General features: G+C 43.0%; 1 protein-coding gene across 1 annotated transcript; it reads right to left on the bottom strand.

Annotated features, from left to right (window-relative positions):
* Nucleotides 1–10851: 10851 nt before the first annotated feature.
* Nucleotides 10852–17735, bottom strand: slc35d3 (solute carrier family 35 member D3). The gene is made up of 4 exons (XM_076756801.1): nt 17511–17735; nt 15021–15231; nt 12835–12992; nt 10852–12550 (listed from the first exon to the last, which is right to left on the bottom strand). The coding sequence occupies exons 1-4, from the start codon at nt 17733–17735 to the stop codon at nt 11813–11815; spliced, it is 1332 nt and encodes a 443-aa protein (XP_076612916.1). The 3' UTR covers nt 10852–11812.
* Nucleotides 17736–19595: the final 1860 nt, after the last annotated feature.

Below are 19595 nucleotides of genomic sequence, written 5' to 3'. Positions count from 1 at the left end.
TGACAGAAGATAAGAGTTGACTTAATGAGTCTGTGTATGAAGGATCTGAGCACTCTGATTACCATGTAAGAGGTTAGTGGAGTCATAATCATCCTTGAATAAAGTTCAACATGTTAAAGTTTAACCAATCAAATCAGTTTTAACTCACAAGTGATTTGTTTTTGGCATGAATCCTGCCACCACGGGGCCACTTAAAAAGTACTTTTGTTCAACATGAATCAATTAGTAAAGGCCAGAGTCATCTCAGCCTAAAGAGATTTTCCATCATTTTTAATTTGTCACATTATTTTCAGCCGAATTTGCTCCTCAAAACGTCCTGAAAAGTATTTTTGGATGTACAGGGACATGCAGTGTGTAATGGTGTTGCCTCTGCTGAGCTCCTTACAGCTCAGTGCACAGCCAATGACGTGCGTCCGGACTGATGGAGACACTATCTGCTGGATGCTGCTGCCTGTAATGAACATCTATCATACCTCACGTGTGGACCTCTCATGTGTAGACCCAAACAAGTACTCGGTGTATCTACTGAACGAGTATTGTGTGTGTATCAAAACCTGATAGATCGTCGATTCGTCTGTGTCGTAGAGCTCAGAGCTCAGTCAGATTTCCATATTCAGTAGGAACCAGTGGGCTTGGAGCTGAGAGCCGCAGTCCTCCTCTCTGTCCTCTGTCTTCCCTCCCCGAACACACTGTTGTTCCCTCACACAATTCTTCATCACATTCAGTCAAACTCCTGCAAAAGTCAACTTTTGCAGCATTTAAAGCAAATCCCGACAATGCGAGCATTCAATGAGAAACGGCAGGTGGGAAATGCAAAGCGGGCCTGATGCACGCTCCTGTCAGTCTGCAGGAAACACGCGGGAGGCGAGTTTCATGTGTGCTGCTGATTAAACTAAGTTAAGCTGCATTCTGACTGTTGTGAGCCTGAAGCATGCGGATGCGGGAAATTACACTGACGTCCAGAAAGAGAAGAGGGAGACGTTAATTTCCGACTTGCTAACCTCTCTTTAATCCACACAGGCATCAAAATCTTTTCTACACAGTTTCTCTTTTCTGCTGCAGGAGGCCTTCGTCGACAAACCGTCCTCTGTGTCTGCAAATAACCAGCTTTATGTGAGCTACAGAGCCAAAAGTATGTGGATTCATATACAAGAGCATCAGCGAGGTCCAAGACTGATGTTGGGTGATCAGGTCTGACTGTTACTTTGAGCAAAGAACTGAGCTAAACCAACATTTAGACAAGAGAGCAGTAAAACTCTGTGATTATTTACCCTTCAAGCGTGTCTGCAGAGGTCAGGATTGTAGAGGGAAGCGGTGAATTATGATACAGTAGTGAATCGTGGGCTTGTGGGTAACTCTCAGTCTCGTCCTCTGTGCTCAGAGCTCAAAGCGTAACCACCGATCAGACACAAACAGAGTTGAGGGTGTATTTCTCTGTGTGTGCTGCTGCCTGATAAAATCAACTCCAGGCCTGCAAACAACCTTTTGAAGAAGTGCACACGTCCCAAAATATCCTCACTCTACGAAACTGTCCTCCCTGTCGAGGTCCCACACGCAGCAGGCAAAAGAAAAGCATCAAATAACAGCAAAATGTTACTGATTGAATTCATGCATTTCATCTTTAGCCTCATTGTGCTTCATCTGTCTTTTGCCATGAAGCAGTTTCACGTGCTTTACATTCATTAATCTTTCTAACATCCTGCATGTTCCTGTGCAGCAGCGCGGCCCGTGGATGAGAGCAGAGCGGCGTGTTGAACGGAAAGATTAGCTCCTGAAACACACACGCTCACCTCTGTCAGATTCAGGCTTCAGCCTGACAGCGGCTGCACTTCAGAGCAAATCCAGATCGCACCGCGGGAGCTGTGCGTGAGCGACTTCATGTGCTTCTATCTTTGTGAGGACCAGAATGAGCTTCAAACAGAAAGTGATAACATGTCTGGAAATCACATTCATAGTCTACTTATTTCTAAAAGAAACATGATTAGGTTCCTCCAATGACAAATGTGCTCGCAAGTTGTAAGGAGGTGTTTCCAGCTGTGGTCCCCCTGAGGTCTCTTTGGGCCATGGTCCCCACATCGTCCTGCCGATTCACACACACACAGGAGTAGAACATGGACCTGAACCTAAACAAACCTCTTTGTGGTCCCTGTCATTATTGATGCAGTGTGTAATGGTGTTGCCTCTATTGAGCTCCTTGCAGTTCAGTGCGCAGCCAATGATGTGCGTCAGAACTGATGGAGACGCTATCTGCTGGATGCTGCTGCCTGTAATGAACACACACACACACACACACACATAGACAGTATATGTCTGGAGCTTTACTACGCACACAAGCGAACATATGAGCAGTTGGAGGGTCATGTAGCCTGGAAGCAGACTGTGATTATGGCCGTTTTTTTTTTTGTCTTCTATCAGATTTTAGTCTTTGAAGCGATCCTGATCTGATCGGACGGCTGACTGCGGTTGTAATTTCTGCCTGTCAGAGCTTCGGTACAGCACAGTCTGACATGATGCTCACTCACAATCTCGCCCACTGTACCATTTCTCCACTTTAGTGTCAGACACTTTTGAAGGAGGCGACTTCTGAAATAGAACACAGCTCTTTCAGAAGCCGCCTCCTTCAAAGTCCACATTTACTGAGCATGTCATTATGAGCTGATGAGGCTAAATTTTAGCCTTTATATAGTGAAAGTGAAAGAAGCAGCTCATAAACTGTGACAGAGCTTTGGGCCCCGAGGAGTCCTGCTCTGTCACGGTCCGATCACTGGAAGCTCAACCTCAGGACTCATCGTTCATGAATAAGCAGGAGGTGGTAATTCTGCTCAGAAAGAAATGCTGAAGGTTGTGAAGAATGGGGACGGATAAAGAGACACATGGCATTAAAAGTTAGATTCAAGAGAGAAAATCCCAGATCTGTATCAATAGTTGTGTTATTTGTTATGAAACTGAAATGAATATTAGAAAAAAAAACTATCTTCAGTGCTTCCTGAATGTCTCATCTGTCCAGTCTGAGGCTCGTTTTCTCTGCGGGTTAAAGTCGACTCAGCTAAATGACTCCTCGGCTGCTAACTGTGTGAAATCACTCGGCGTGAATGCTGCTGCTGCAGCTCGCTGGCTGGGAAACAGTTGACGGAGGCGCCTTGACTTTGACTTTGAAAGCTCTCCACCAAGTCGATACTTCACTGCACCTGCTGGAGGTTTGAGAGGAGCAGCTCTCACACTTTCTCATGCACATTTAAACATCAGTGCACCTGCTTATCCTCCCAGTAACATTACGATGTGTACGCTGTAACTTTGAAAAACTAACTTAAATGTCCACATATGTTTGCTCCTTCTTCGTATTTGAGCCACAACAGAATGATGCACCACCAGCACCTTCAGGTAACCAGAGTAAGACGCTCCCTCAAAACATCTAATGAGCACAAACTGCGAAGCTTTATTTCCTCACTTCTTCACACCCTGACCTGATTGCACTGTTGACGTGTTTGTACCTTTTCACACTTAGTGTTTATTTTTGGCTTTATTTTTTAAGTATTTTTCCTCTACAGTGGACGTGCAGATAAACTTGAAACCCGATAAGCCGCTTTGCATTAATTTCACCATTATTATTCTTCTCCACGCAGCCAAAACGAACGGTGCTCAAGGTCCTTTTCCGGCTGCAGTGTGACGGCTGAAATTACGTCTGAGGTGAGATATTTCTCTGCTTCATGCTGAGAACTTTTTAGCTTCCAGCACTTTATTCTCTAAAAAAACATCAACAAAGAACACGCAACTTCTCAGCAGCGCATCATTTCCTTTGAAAGGTACATGAAAAGCCCCAAAAAAAACACAGAATATTTTTGGGATCTTACGCAAAACAGGATTTCTGTGCGTATTTCCTGTCATTTCCTGCAAGTAAATGTGTGCTTCAACCATGTTTTCTCTGCTTTCAAACGACATTTGAGTGAAATCCACAGAGACAAAGCAGTTCTTGTAAACTTACGGGACAGTAAGCTCAGAGCCAAAAAACTAATCCCGAAATGAGTCTAAAAGCCTCTTCAGAAATGAAATCACTGCCTGTTCTGCTGATGTCCAAAATGGAGGCTGTTTCTGTCTGAATCTGAGCCAAATTCTATTCAATTTCGCTGAAAAGATAAAAGCATGGTGTCAAACGCGTCCTCCATCTCTCTATTTTACTTCACCACACCTGGTTTCTCTCCTTCCTCCTATTTTTTTCTTGTCATTCACTCTTTCATGCTCTTCCTCCTCTTCAACCCAACAAATGAGTTTCAGTCACTTCTTTCCCTGCAAATGGCTCGTTATCAGCAGGCAGACAACCTGCAAATTGTGCCATTATGTGCAGGTGTGTGTGTGTGTGTGCGTGTGTGTGTGTGTGTGTGCGTGTGTGTGTGTGTGCGTGCTGCAGTCCTACTGAAGCGTTTGAAGGACAGTTTTCGGATGGATTTTCCAGCAGCATAGTGCTGAGTGTGCCTATTAGAAGGACCATTTTCTCCTTATTCCTCACTTGTCTTTCATCCCTCTTTCTTCTCCTGCAGCACCACATCTACTTTAAACTGCTGCCTCAGAGTGTAGAGACGCACCTGTGCCTCTGAGCAAGGCATTAACCCCCCGCTGACCCAACAGAGCTGCTGCAGGTTGTATTATAGGCACAGAAAACTTTAAGCTGCAGCACAAACTCGAAGGGATTTCAGACGATTTCCACATCAATCTCATGCCTTTGTGTTAAGTTTGGGTTTTGGCCCTAGCTAGCGTGGTTAGCGTAGCTTTGCGTAAACAGCTAAACTGGTTTTGTCCATAGTTCAAAAATACATCTAACAAAACCTCTGAAGCTCAGTGATTAACATGTTGTACCTCGTCTGTTTCATCCGTACACAAACACAACTGTGCAAACAACTAGTTGTGGTTTTGGTTTTGGAGTTGCGTGACAGATCTATTTCTTGGCTGGGTGACATCCCGGAGCTCCACCGGGTGCCTGGCTACCTCACTGGGACTCAAACGCTTTTTGATTTTTGTTGGTTTTAGACCAAAACTGAAATCAGTTACAGCTAAATTAAGTTTTGGGTGGCAAAGAAAACTCTCTGGTTCTGCAGATGTTTGCAGGTTTGAGTGTAATAAACTGAGGACTCTTAATGGACAAATACCAAGTGGTGGAATATAACTATGAGTACATATACTCAAGTACTCTACCGAACTATAAATTTGAGTTACTGTATTTGCGTCTTTTCTTTCACATTAACTCCATCCAACTACATCTCAGAGGGAAATATGGCACTCATATTCACTGAGTACACAGATTCATCCAGAGTGAGAATGATCATTAGCTCCAGTTCTACACAAAATACTTTAAAAGTACAACAGTAAAATCCTGCTTTGACATGAATGCATGAGTCACAATAACCTAATGAGATCTTATATAACAGTAGAAAAGTCAGAGGGGAAATTTTCCTGCTTTGAGTACTTTATGTATATTTTCTTGATTATATTTAAATAATTTTATTTAACTGCCATCTTCAGTTCAAGACTTTCACTTGTAACAATGTTTTTTTTTTCACAATGTGATGTTAGTACTTTAACTTAAGGTTTAAGGCTTAAGTAACAGTTTCAAGTATGAGCTTAGTTTTAAGTCAGGAAGACGAGTTGTGTGTCAGAGCAAACAGCAGTGAAGCAGACTAAAAGGTGTTCTGTTTTCCCTGGAGGAGGATAACGATCTCTGCCATGATGATGAAACATTCAGCCCACCTCTGCTAACACACACACACACACACACACACACACAATCCCCGAAGAACACGTGTGCTCATACACACATGATGATCCATACCATGAATATAATAATCTCATCATGTCTGCGAGCTTCCACCGTCTTTATGTCTGTATTTTGTGCAGTGAAGCTCATCCGTCACGGCTGTCTGATGACGGAGACAACATCATCGCCATTGAAACGCATCTGTAAACAGGCCCCACCCCCACACAAAACAACAATAAACATCCTGCTGAGAGATTTCTTTATGTGAAAAAAAAAAAAAGATTTTCAATTTACTTTGCATTGAACATGCAAATTGAAGAGCAGAAGGTCTTTTCACTTCACCAGACAGACTTTTTTTTCTTCTTCTCAGGGACAATACAAACGCAAAACAACAACGTCACGTGCAAATTAAAAGAAGGAAACATCGTACAAATAAACACCAACCTGGGAATTATTGTTTCTTTACTTGTATTCCAAGTCTCTTAAAACAATCTGGGGAGTAGTTTAATATCCACTTTACCCTGGATCTGTGTGTGAGTATCCTCGTGTACTTGTGAGGACCGGATTTTAGACCTTCAAAGTGAGGACATCTTCTTTGGTCCTCATAAAACAGTTACGTCTGCACAAAACAGGACATTTGAGCGCTGCGACTGAGCAAATATCAACCTTTATTTAATGAAGGATTGGGAAGGAGGTTCATTTTGATGATTTTTTTCCACTCATTTCTTTTTTGGTGGGAGGTTTTTGTAAATGTAAGTGTGGTTTTAAGGGATTTGCAGGTTTTAGGGTTAGCAAGAAAATATGTGCTGGGGTTTGACATGTAGCTTTGATAGAGAATACTTGGGGGGTGTGTTATATCAATGATGGTCCTCACAAGTACAGAGCAGATTTGTGTGTGTGGGCCTCATTAGCATGAATGCGCTCTCACTGACCTCGTGTCAATTACAAGCTGTCAATATGACTGACAGATCAATAGAAAACATTAACCTTTGTCTTTTACAAATCAGCACATTGGCATCCCTGCAGGTTTCACTGTCGCTCCAAAGGGACTTTAGACATGTTGGTTTTGACAGCAACAGTAAATTCATACATTTATTTATTGTTTGAGCAGCTCTGTTGTAGCCCAAAGCTTCACCTTCTTTCTTGGTCTTTGCATCAAGCAACTGCCACAGTTAAATATCCAAAAACAGCCATTAGCCATTCTACAATAACACTGTTTCAGGGAATTAATTGCTAATGCTAAAGCTAACTGCACTTCATGCATGCATCAGCCTTTAGGCATTAAAGACCCTCACTGATTACAATGATAGAAACATGCACACGTCATGAATGGGAATTGGGGAGTGGAAACATTCTTGTAAAACATCTTATTTGGCGTAGTTTTCTCTTCTCTTCATTTTGCCAAATTGCCACAGGATTTAACTCTAGAAAGGCCAAATCTCTTTGCATGCAGAAGCGTACAGTCAGTGTTACCAGTGACCAACTTTAGCATTAGCCCTGAGCACAGGAAATAATGACAGGATGCAACAGCCAGGGTGAAAGTTTGGGCCACTCACAGAACACATTTGCTGCATCCAAGTCCCTTTTGATTCCAACAAAAGTGACATTTTTTCTACATAATCTGGTAAAATACTGTGAAATGAGCATGTGCAGTACTGTGACATGAAAAAATAAGCTTTATAGATGCGTCTACATTTGAAAATGTACCTTTGACATATGTATGTTTTGTTTTCAAATCAGCTTGATTTTGGTCAACAAAAAAAACAAAAATATCTTGTAGAAAGAGAAAAGAGATCAGATTTTTCATGTACAGACATCTTCTGTTTTTTTCTTTAAGACATCTGCTCATTTCACAAAGTTTCATGACACCAGGCTTGTTTATTTACTCATCACGATGCTGCTGTGTCTGAATTCATAACTGCTTTCCAAACAATGTCTTTGTCACTTCAAGTCCTTTCAGTTGGGAACACAGTGACAGTTTGTGTACAGTACATTCACTGGAGTTCAAATTAGTTTTACAGACAGAGAAACAGAGGTACACACTTAAAAACACACTGACAGAAAGGCAAACATAGAGATTTAATTAATTTACTGCTATGAACGTCTTCTGCACACAGAATCTCAACAGAAGATTCCTGGAAGGAACTGTGTTATAATTGTAGGGAAAACATGAGCTGCAGTTCCAATATAAACCCATTATTCACTGATGATTGAAAACTTTACACATATGTTCAACTGTTAGTTTGCCTTTAGACAAATTGAATATTTTCGCATGCTGACCCTGATGCAAGCTCAGCTGACATGCTGTTCACTGATTACAAAGACGTTATGGAAGCAATCATTGGAATTAATTAACTGGAAGTGTATTAGCTGAACACTCAATTTTCTCCATTTTCTCTATGGCTGGTACCAAATTACACAGTTCTTTCCAGGAAACATGACATGAAATTATGAGGAAGTTGTAGAATAAATCCCAGTTTTCTCTGTTTTAGGCATGTTTTGGTAATTTAAACAAATGCTGGTTGATGTGACCTACGACAAACAAATCTGGCTCTAATGTTATTTACATTATTCAAGTAAGGAGTGTCTACAATATGCAGAACGAATGTGGGACGATGCATCAAAGGGAGAAAGTGAGGAATGATTTAATGTCAGCTGCCTTATAAGAAACTTGCTCTGATTTTGTACTTGATTTTGTTTTTTTGCCTGTTTCAACTTAACATCCAGGCTGTTTCAGTTGGTTTTGCAGTGATTCTCATCATCTAGATCTGGATGCAAGATGGAAAAAATAAACATTTCAAATACATTCATGCACTTTTGGCATCTTGAGTCACATGTACAAAAAGTCTAAAAGGAAATGAAAGTAATTCAGTTTTATAATGTTCCATGTTTTCCCTTCAGTGAAGCTTCATCTCGGCCACAATGTCCAAAATTACTGTGAGACATTACACATCAGTTTATCATGGTGATGCCCACTGACCCATTATCACCCAATAACATACCCGAAACACCAAACAACTCACATATCATGCTTTAACAACTATATTCATCTTTTCAGTAAAATGTTAATGGTCAGAATAACATCTAAACCAGGCTGCTACAAACAGCCCACACCCTGTTTGCTGCAGCTTGAGGGGACATCAGATCTTTTGTACCGTTAAATGAAGTTTGGGGACTGTGAGAAGAAAAATCAATATCAATCAATATCACTGGCTGACAGCTTTTTCTCTCCGCACAATTCAAGACGCCTGTAGCTTTTTCTGTGTGGAGGGAGACAATATTTGAAGGAAAGGAGATTAATGTTTCCAGTTTGGGTTTAAAGACAGAAATGAGGAGGCTGGAGACGCAGGATTCAGCTCAGATACTACGTGGTTCACACTCACATTGTTTTCAACATAAGCCCTCACACCACGAGGTCTTGACATAAACCATTTTCCTATTTCCCAACATCGAGCTCTATAGAAAAGCAGCAATTTTTATCAAATTCTCCTCCTGGACTGGCACTTCCAGGCCACCTGACGTCTGCTTTTGTCTGTGTGTTTGCACTACAGCTATCAGCACACACACCTGAAATGACGTGACGCTCCACTGGAGCCTGTAGCATAAAGATGATGCTTATTGTCTTTTTTGTTGCATGCCTGAAGAAGGTCTGGCACTGAAATGTAACCTCTTCTTTCCCTCAACAGTCTCAGTTTCAGTGTCCTACTCGCGGGTTTACACTACATTATAAAGATTTAAGTTAATCAGTAATGAAAGTAATTGTTAGTTGCAGCCCTAATCTTGTTTTAAAATGGTACACAAAGTAAAAGATGTTGTGGTTTTATAAGCAGTTTGGTGCTCAAAATATTTCTTGTCAAAGGCTGCACAGCAACCGCACTGTGATTAAAAGCTTCCAGTAAGTAGCTGTGCACAGACGCTGTTTGCCAGGAAATGGTACGCCTCTAAAACTGAAGATACAATTTATTATTGAGCTTTAAGCGTGTTTCTAGGTGCATTTTTTAACTTACCTAAGGCTAGCTGATTCCCTCCTTTCTAGTCTTTAAGCTAAGCTAGTCTTGCCATTGCTAAGCTAGGCTAACCACCCTGAGCCCAGCTCTGCACAGTCATGAATGAAGCCAGCTTCCTGTTTCAGCTACTTTACAATTTAATCACCTTCAGATTAACAGGAATTAATTAACTGATAATGTCTTTTGAAAGATTTATTGATCACAAACTGCTGATCCCACCTTTAAAATCAGAGATGATTAAACATAATTCTTTGGAGCATTAGTAGCTTTAATAGCTAACCGAAGCTGTAACCTGATCCCAGCCATCTTTCCCTCCACCTCCTCTCCATGCCATTTATCCAGCTGCCTGCACTGAATTAGGACAGGAATAAGAAAGGGATAATCCACACCAAGGTGTGCATTCAAGGATGCAGATGCACAACAAAGAGACAACCACTCTCTGCTTTGTGTTGGACGCCTCCACACAGACCTCACTGTGGGCAGGAATTACTGGCAATTATTTTGGAGGTAAATAAAAACTAACTGTTCATAGATTTATTAAATTAATGGAATAGTCAGAGTAACCAAGACATTGTTGCTGTCAAACAGCAATTCAATTTTCAAGTTTCAATGGCTGTAAACAGTATGAAAACTGAAACTGCAGCATTCACCATCGAGTCAGTTATTCTACTTATGACCTATAAGAAACTTGGACAAGTGAGTTTGTACTGTTGACCAACAGAAAACCATCTTGACTGCTGACTTTCAAGAGAGCCCAAAACAGGGGACGCTATTGTAGCTTGTTAGCTGGACGCCATCCATTTTTATTTGACTTGACGCCTTCACAAAAGGGGCATGGTCTGCAGACGGCCAGTGGTACAAATACAGTCTGTCGCTTAAATGAACTGACTGACTATGTTAGCAACCGAGCTAACATGCTTGCATTAGCAGGGCTACTGATTGACAGCAAGCTAGCTGGGTTGGAAAGCTACTATGACTGACTAGCATGCTTCAACCATGCTAGTTAGCAGTTACCTCACCAGCTATACAAGTTCAACTTCAACGTCACCTAACTTCTAGCACCACCTATTTAATGAGGTCACACAGGTGAATTTAACTGTGCCACTGTGTGTCACAGTAGCTTTATTAGTGGCACAATTGAAGGAAACAAGAAAGATAAAACACCTCACTGATCTGGGAGAAGCTCAACATGATGGCACATTATTATTTTTTCATTCAGTTTCTCCTTCATACATTTAAAACAGGCGTTGACACAGTTTTGGGTCTCAGATGCTAACTAGACACATAAATGGTAAACCAACAGTGAACAAGCGTGACAGTGGACCTGCAGAGTTACAACTCAAACAAACAAACCCAGTGTGAACACAGCCGTAGATTAGTTAGCGTTTTGTGGCCAGAGCATGCTTTTACAAGTGGATAAATGTGATCTGATCCAAATGTGCATTAAAGGTTTTAATTCTCACTCTGCAGCCAATCAGAAACAAGAATTCACCCAGGTTCTCGTGTAACAAAACAGAAACTGTTTGCTGCTCCCTGATTGGATGTGATATTTGAGTCTGCACAAGATTCACTCTTTTTTTCTGTAAGACCTGCTTTGTTTGGCTAATCAGTGGGGACACAAACCAAACTAAATCATGCTACACCGCGGCTGTCCTGGTCCCCGCCGGACGCCACAGAGCTGAAGGAGACAAGAGGCAGAATTTATCACTGACAGGCAGCTTCTTCTATAAGTCTTCATCCACTTTTCTCCACCAGGAACCTCTTTTTATCCTGCTTTTAACAAAACTGAGGGCCTGTTCTTTGCATTCAAAGCCTTGGCTTTCATTGAGGTATCGCAACAACTGCACTGAACATCACCAGTGTTTCCTGTAAACACTTCTTCAGCACTGCTAATGCTAATAAAAGAGGCTCCCGGTGGACACAGATTTATAGACTGTCATTTTGATTCTACCCATCTCCTTTTCTTCTCCTCTGGTCTCTTCAGCATGTTCAAGACTTTTTTATCCTCTAATTAATTCCCAGTTTTCTTTTTTAGTCTGTCCAGGTCTCGGTCCTGCGCCTACGGACTCTGCTGCTCCATGTTATCAATCAAAGGGTCTTTCTTCATAAACTGCAGATGTCTGATGGATCTCCACACCCCGACATAGCTGTCACTAACTGGCTGACTGGAGGCGGTGTTCTCCCTTTGGAGGTGCTCCCTCTGCATCTCCAACACCTCCTTTTCCGTCATAACGCGGGAATTCACGCCTTCCTCTCCTTGTCTGCCATCTCCTGTCCACACCTCTCCATTAGGCAATCCAGTTGGCGCTGCCTCCTCCTTCCCATCACTGCTCAACACTCCCTCGATCTCCGGATTTCCTGGATCAGAGCCAGCAGCAGGTCCATCACCGTTCAGCGGTGGTTTTTCTTTGTACGGTTCACCGGGTAGCGTACCATCCTTCCCAGCCTCCTCCAGGTCCTCGTACAGGCTCTTCTTCTTTGTCTCAAAGTATTTGACCACACAGTAGGTGATGGAGCCTACGGTGTTGACCACCACGCCGCCGATGAACAAACCAGTCGGTGCAACATCACTGAACGCCAGCATGCCAACAGTGATGGTGGCGATGCTCTTGACCACACCAACAAAGCTGGTGGTGACGGCAGAGTTGATGTAGGTGCAGTGCAACGTGGTGAAATTCATGGCACAGCCGATGAAGACACAGAAGACGAAGATGACTGTGATGTGGGGGTCCTTCCAGCCCTCGTACGTCCACATGTTGATGGTATCCATTGAGATGATGGAGCACACCAGGAGCACCTGGGGAGAGCAACGCAAAGGAGTGTCACAAAGAGGAAAAATATAAGAAGAGACAAAGCAGAGGGACAGAGGTGGAGGAAACAATGGAGACAACATAGAATAAGAGGAGCTAGAAAGAAGGGAAGTGGAGAGAAAACAGAAAAGGAAAGTAAGAAAAGAAAAAAAGGTCAAGAGACATACAAAAAATGAGTGGCAGGGAAAGAGGAAACTAGGAAAAGACAACAGAAAGACATTGATCAGATGGAGAGATGATTCCTTTGCAGTGCTGATGCCTTGCTCATTACCGGTGAGGCCATGACGGCGATGGCGTACTGCGCTGTGAGCGGCCCATACTCGCTGTCCACACTGGTTTTCTGGATCAGGACCAGGTAGGACGCATGAATGATGACCGCCAGCACGCCGGTGACGTAACCGAAGGGATCGCCGGTGAGATCGCCAGCACCTGAGGAGCAAATCAAGTGAAGGTTCAAACTGTGACGCAAAAAACAAGACAGTCTGACCGGTTTTCCCAATGTTTGCATATATATTTTGATTTACTGATTGTTCACTTTTATTATTTAAGATAAGAGAAACCTTTACTGATCCCACACCACGGAAATTAAGATGTTCCAGACAGCAATAAAAGCAAGAATAAAAAGGACAAAACAAATGGACAATAAATTGATGTATCTGTGGAGTCTTTTGTTATTTGGACCTGAAGAACTGCAGGTGATTGCTCACTGAGGCACTCCCATGGTGCAGGCTTGTCAGGGTGACTGTGTACTGTTTACCCTCACACTGATACCAGCCACTTGGGTAACAAAAGATGAGTTTATTTTCTATAATTAAAAGGGAAAATCAACATAAAGACAAACAAAATCAAACAGGTTGGAAGCCAGGAGAGGAAAGACTCCTGTGTTCTTGCAGGCAGACCAGGTGAGCTGAATGTCCCTGACGAGCCGACTCCACCACCAGAGGGTCGGCATGAACAGCACAGGTGTGCTCTATTTGATTTGGCTTCATTATTGAATATATTATTGTTCTGGACCAGAGATCCTTTTTCCACATTTGATTTGTTCTTTTGCACCACGGCAACATATCAGACAAAAGGGACTGATAAAAATAGACACCAAAATAAGAGGAAAGAGGGAGGAAGAGTGGGAGAATTAAGGTGGGAAAGAGGATGAATGAAGTCAGAAAATGGAGCAGGAGGAGGACAAGATGGAAAATTAATCCTGTGCCGAGTCCATATGTAGGCTGGAAACTTACATTCAAACTGAGAGAGCCACGAAAACCAGCTGCTGCTCACACACACACACACACAGTTTAAAAGTGGAAATCTGGATCAGATCTAACGTTTATGAATCTGGGCAGAAACTCCTCTGAGTCTACTGTTCATTTTGACTTTTGAGGCAACACAACTCTTCACTGAAATCAAAGGTAGTAAAAATAAAAGACGTCACGTTTTATATGGAATCTGATCAAAAGGCTGCAGACAATCAACCAGAATCAATAATCTTAATGACTTTTCACACATGAGCGGCGACGACCACATCAGTCAATGAAAGAGTTGTGTATGTCAGTATTTACAACCATGATAATTCCGGTTCAGATCTTCTTTTAATTGTTATTTGAAAGAATTTTTGGCTTAAAAATTATTTTAAAACCACAGTTTGTTTTTTTTCCTCTGCCTGGAAGCAACATTCACAATGACCCACCGTTAAAGCAACACATATATTAAATGTTGACGAAAGGACGAGATCTCACTTGTTTAATGATGTCGATGAGCTGCAAATATTTGATTTTTCACAGCTTCAAAGGTGATTATCACCTAAATCAAACCCGCTATGATGAATCAGTTCATTAGATTCACATTGTGCACGTCTCACACTTAATGTTCGACCTCCCTCCTGCCTGAGAGCAGCAGCTGCGGAAATTGATTAAGGAAATTAATTATCTGTAGTTTCTTCTTTTGTTGTTATTAACAGTAATGGAAGAGAAGAATTTACTGCTGAGGAAGCTGATTTACAGCACGAAAAATTAATGTACTGGTTAAACAGCTTCACTGATGAGGAGACGCTGTATAACCGGGACTCTTTAAGGTTTATGGCTTTAAAAACACACTGCACGCACCAAACAGCACACAGGCAGCAACACAGTTAGCGAGCAGCTAGCTAAAGAAGCACAGCTCAAAGAAAAGTGGTGTTTCTTTCATCAGGTGGACACAAACACAAATTAATGCTAATGTTGCTTCATATCTGCTGAGTGTGTCAACAGGCAGATGTTTCCTTAAGAGTTCACTATATCAAATTAGAAGGCGATAATATGTCGGTGTTCACAGCTTGTCTCTGCTGCCCCCAAGTGGCCACGACGTTGTTGTAGAAAACTACTGCAAATTCAGCCACTTTGTGCTGCAGAATAATCACATAAACCCACTGGAAACACGGTGATATGAGAGTGTGTGCACGATACGTGGATGATGTGTGTTTACCAGCCAGTGCAGCTCCAGCGGTGGTGATGATCACGGCGGTCACCACACCGACGGACGGCACGCCATTCCTCAGCACACACACGCCGATGATGAGCGTGAAGAGCGGCAGGCAGCGCTTGAACACGACGTACATGGGCAGGCTGAGGCCACGCAGAGACCACAGAGTGAGGGTGGACTGCAGCGTGGAGAGGATACACACCGAGCCGAAGTCCTGCACGGAGACACACACACACAGTGTCGGTACATTCTCATCTTCTTCATCACCTGAATACTTTTTCTGAGCTGTTTTTGCCTCAAGGGGACCTCAAACTGCTTGTGGGACTCAGTCTTGAAGCAACAACAACCCTCCATGAGTGGGGACATTAAATCTGAATGAACATTACTTTTAAACAGCTGCTTCTGCTCAACAGAACGCCGGAATTTTCTATGAAATCCAAACACAGCAGCATTTCACAGTAAGTGCTGAAAGAAGCTTCATTGGTCGGATTTCCCAAAGAAGGTTCATGTCAGGTTTATCTGCCTCTTTCACCTGAACTTTAGTAAGCTGGTCCTCTTTCATCTTGATGGGTAGCGTTTGATTTTTGGTTGTAGCTCAACTCTTTTGCCCAGAGTGAAATTTCTCAACCAAGAATTCCATGATTGCCATTAAACGTTGTTCAGTCGTGGTCCCCTGGAGATAAATTCCAGTGAATTTGATTAAAATGTCCTCTTGTACATCGCTTCAGTTCATGGGAGGATCCTGTAGCTCAGCCTCAGATAAACTCTTAATGCTAACCTAGCATGCTGGTTGTGTAAAGAAAATCTTATTGGAGTCCCCATAGATGAAGAGTACATCACACACACTTCCAGCCTTGTTTTCCCCTGCAGAGCTGCAGATGAAATGGAAGGTTCCATGAGATCTGTATGCAGGAACTACAGTCCTGGATCAGGACTCGGAACCACCAAGCTGAAAATAATCAGTCAGGTGTGTGATTAGCTAATTTACTGTAATATGATAAGCGAGAATGATTCATTTGCGTATTTTGAGTTCTTAAACTAATAATAATAATCCAGAAATCCATCTGTCTGTCTGTCTGTCTGTCTGACTTCTGTCTTCTGATTTTTTTCAGCGACCATTCATCCGATCGACTTCACGCTCGGCGAGTGTGGCCTGAGGACAAAAGGAAGTGCAGTATCGAGTGTGAGCTGTCGAGTCCTGCAGGACATATTTGTTTGTAGTGCAGACTACCACCAGAAGTACACACTGTGGTGCACTGAGAGGGGACGCTTGTTAACTGTTACACCGCCGAACGGCATGCTGGGTACAGCTCGCCCACAGCAAGACAGTCAAGAACAGATGAAGAGAGACGGGAGGCTTCATACTGTAGCAAAGACTTTGCCATTTTGTTTTGCGAAACTCAAACACTTCAAGCATCAGCGATGTAACTTTTTGTTCCTGGAAATAGCCTCATCCCAAGTATCTAAAAACTGGTTCCCAAAATCCAAAATCCATTGCACCAATCAAACGACCATGATACCAAACATTCCTGCCCCGGGAAGACAATCCTGTAGGGGGCGCTGTCACAGCAGAGACATACATCCAAAACTAAATTGCTTCTTTTTAGCAACTACGAATTTGACCATATTGTAACACTATTGACATTTGTACTTGTTTCTTAAATGAATTTTCGTTTCAGTTCACCCTGGATGTGTTTCGCTGCGCACACATTGGTCCTGCACAGCTTTTTGGCCGCAGCGATTTTGACAAGTCCTGCCAATAATGTTAATGAATGGTATCAGTCAATCAGCCACTCAGCCAATCTGTTAGTCAGTCAATCATCCAGTCAGTCAATCATTCAGTCAATCAGCCAATCATCAACTGGAAAATACCAGCAGGCAAGTTTACCAATACTGGAACTGGAGGGAGCGTCTACACTGGTTTACAGTGTTAAAACCATCATGATGCCAATAAAGCAATAAACTCATAATCCATGATTATTTTATTTTGCACAATAAACGAGCATCATAAACATTAAAATGTGATGATGATGATGATGATGATGATGATGAGATGACCTTTTTATCACTTTCCCCTCTTTGGTCCATGTTGAATAAAAACTGAAAACGTCTCCCAAACCACAATATTCAGCTGGTTTACAGCTGCAGGTTAAAGACGGGAACGAGAGGATTGTGAAGTAAAAATAACTGTAATCCAGCAGGCTTCAACTACTTTAACTGTTAGTATTTCTGTATGAAACGAAAACTAAATCTTTGGATTTTACACTCCTATTGTTGTTTGTTCTGTCATTCAAGTAAATTAAGCATCAAATTCTATTAGTTTTATTTTGTCCTGAAGAGTATGATTACTTATCGTGATTGCATAACTCCAATAAAAGTATGTCTGCTTCACTTCTGAATATGGACCTATGTGAGTTCCAGGACGCCAGACAATTTGGAGTCTCTGGATCTGTTCAGGAATCATCGAACTCTCAGACTTTCCTGCTCAGTTACCTTGCACAGCTGCAGGCCGAAGGGGGGGATGTCGATCTTCCCCAGCCGCCGGAGGGTCTCCAGAGTGAGAGCCGCGGTGCTGCTGGTCAGCAGCTGGATGAGCGTCAGGAAGTTGAAGTGATAATTACTGATGAGGAACTTCAGCAAGATGTTCAGAGAGCCGGAGAAAACGCCGTGCGCCACGGCCACGGAGATCCCCAGCAGCCGTCTCTTGAACACATCCATGGCGGTGTGCTGGTGGATTTAAAAAAGTCAAACAGGAGAAAGAAAGTACTGCCGGTCCCCTTCACAGCCCGCTTTGGAGAGGTTTGGTCGCGGAGCTGAGCGGTTTGGTTTGGTTTTTGCGCACAGCCGCGACGCACTGCTGCTGAACGGACAGACGGGAGGAAGGAAAGGACGCGAGGCTGGAAAAAGCCCCCGTTTGTACCGTCTGTGAAGGGGAAAGAATCTGCATTCAGGAGCTTTTAGTGGAAGCACCTAAGAGTGAAGGAGAAAACAGGGGTGAGGAGGAGCCGGAGGAGATCCTCTGCTCGGTTCTGCTGACTCGTCTCTTCGCTCTTCCCTCCTGAGTTTGAACTGCAGTTCAGTTCAGCGCTCTTTTCAGCTGCGTTTACCAGAAATATTCAAAAACTCAGTGTTTCTTTTCGTCCCCACTCATCATCATCAAGCAGAAGCCTTCATCAGGGACTTTTTCTTTGCGCTTCTGTTCCAAAAAGAAAAAAAAACTAAATAAACCTCCGATAACTGCCAGAGACGCAGAGGAGGAGAAAAAAGAGGAGAGGAAGTGATTCCCCGGGAGCGCAAGCTGCGGTAGATACAGTAGAAGTGCAGCAGATGTACAGGAGGTGTACAGTAGAGGGGAGGTCGTCCTCTGAGAGCGCTGCCGGTGAAACATGACGGTTTGCCGCAGCGCCTCTTGGCTGTGGACCAGAGAGAGAGAGAGAGAGAGAGAGAGAGAGAGAGAGAGAGAGAGAGAGAGAGAGAGAGAGAGAGAGAGAGAGCAGAACAACAAAACACAGACAAACAGATGATTTAGTGCCTTTATTTAAGAGGTCATTCATTCATTTAACCTTTATTTACAACCTTGATTCCAAAGAAGTCAGGACTCTGTGTAAAACATAAATGTTCCTGACCTCATGTAATAACATCCTTTATCCAATCATGTGTTCACAAAGTGGTGACCCCTCCTCCTGAGCCTTTCCAGGATGCCCCTTTCATACCCAATCATGATGCTATCACCTGTTACCAATGAGCCTGTTTACCTGTGGAATGATCCAAACAGGTGTTTTTGGAGCGTTCCACATCTTTCCCAGTCTTAAGCTGCTCCTGAACCAACGTGTTTGAAACGTGTTGCTGCATCAAATTCTGCTGATAAGGTCAAACATTAACTACACTGACTGCTGCTGTGTGACGGCTGCAGCTAGAATCGACTGAAAAGGAGGAATCTGACGTTCTCCAAGTCGTCGTCGTCAAGCAGAACATCAGCGTTGAGGTTTTGGTAAAACCCTCGATTCTCAGAGTCGACTCAGTGGAGGGCATCAGACACTAATCTGCCTGTTACAGACGCTGCCTGAATCCCACTAAAAGTTGCATTTTGATGTGTAATATCGAGCTGCAGTGGATAAAACAAGGCAAAGAGGGCATCGTCCAAAAGCTCATTGTAGAGGGAAACATTCAGTGAACTGACACACACAAAGCTTGACCTGATGGTGGCGCTGTTGAAAAGTTAAGGGATCGCCAAAGTTCCCAAAGCCTGTGAGTGTCTGTGGAGAGATTTTACAGGAAGCACAACAGGAAGTGGATCAGCAGAGTCGGCAGGATTCATCCTCTGTGGATCACGAATGTCTGCACGAACTGTCAGGACGATCCATCGAAAAGCTGTTGAGATATTTCTGGACCAAACAAACGTAAATTCATCGGAAAATGAACCAAATTCAGACTGCGCTGCCTGATCTGCATCAGTCCTCCCACATTGGTGCAAATGAAGGAAACCACTGAACAGACACATGCAAACGAACTATGGCAAAAAACGCATTACAACTACTGTTGATCTGCGGTACTGCAGGAAAACAGAGCTCTTGGTCT

The sequence above is a fragment of the Chaetodon auriga genome, chromosome 18 (assembly GCF_051107435.1).
Source record: "Chaetodon auriga isolate fChaAug3 chromosome 18, fChaAug3.hap1, whole genome shotgun sequence".
Lineage (NCBI taxonomy): Eukaryota > Metazoa > Chordata > Actinopteri > Chaetodontiformes > Chaetodontidae > Chaetodon > Chaetodon auriga.
The sequence above is the reverse complement of the archived record's forward strand: the minus strand, read 5'-3'. Positions and strand labels throughout refer to the sequence as shown.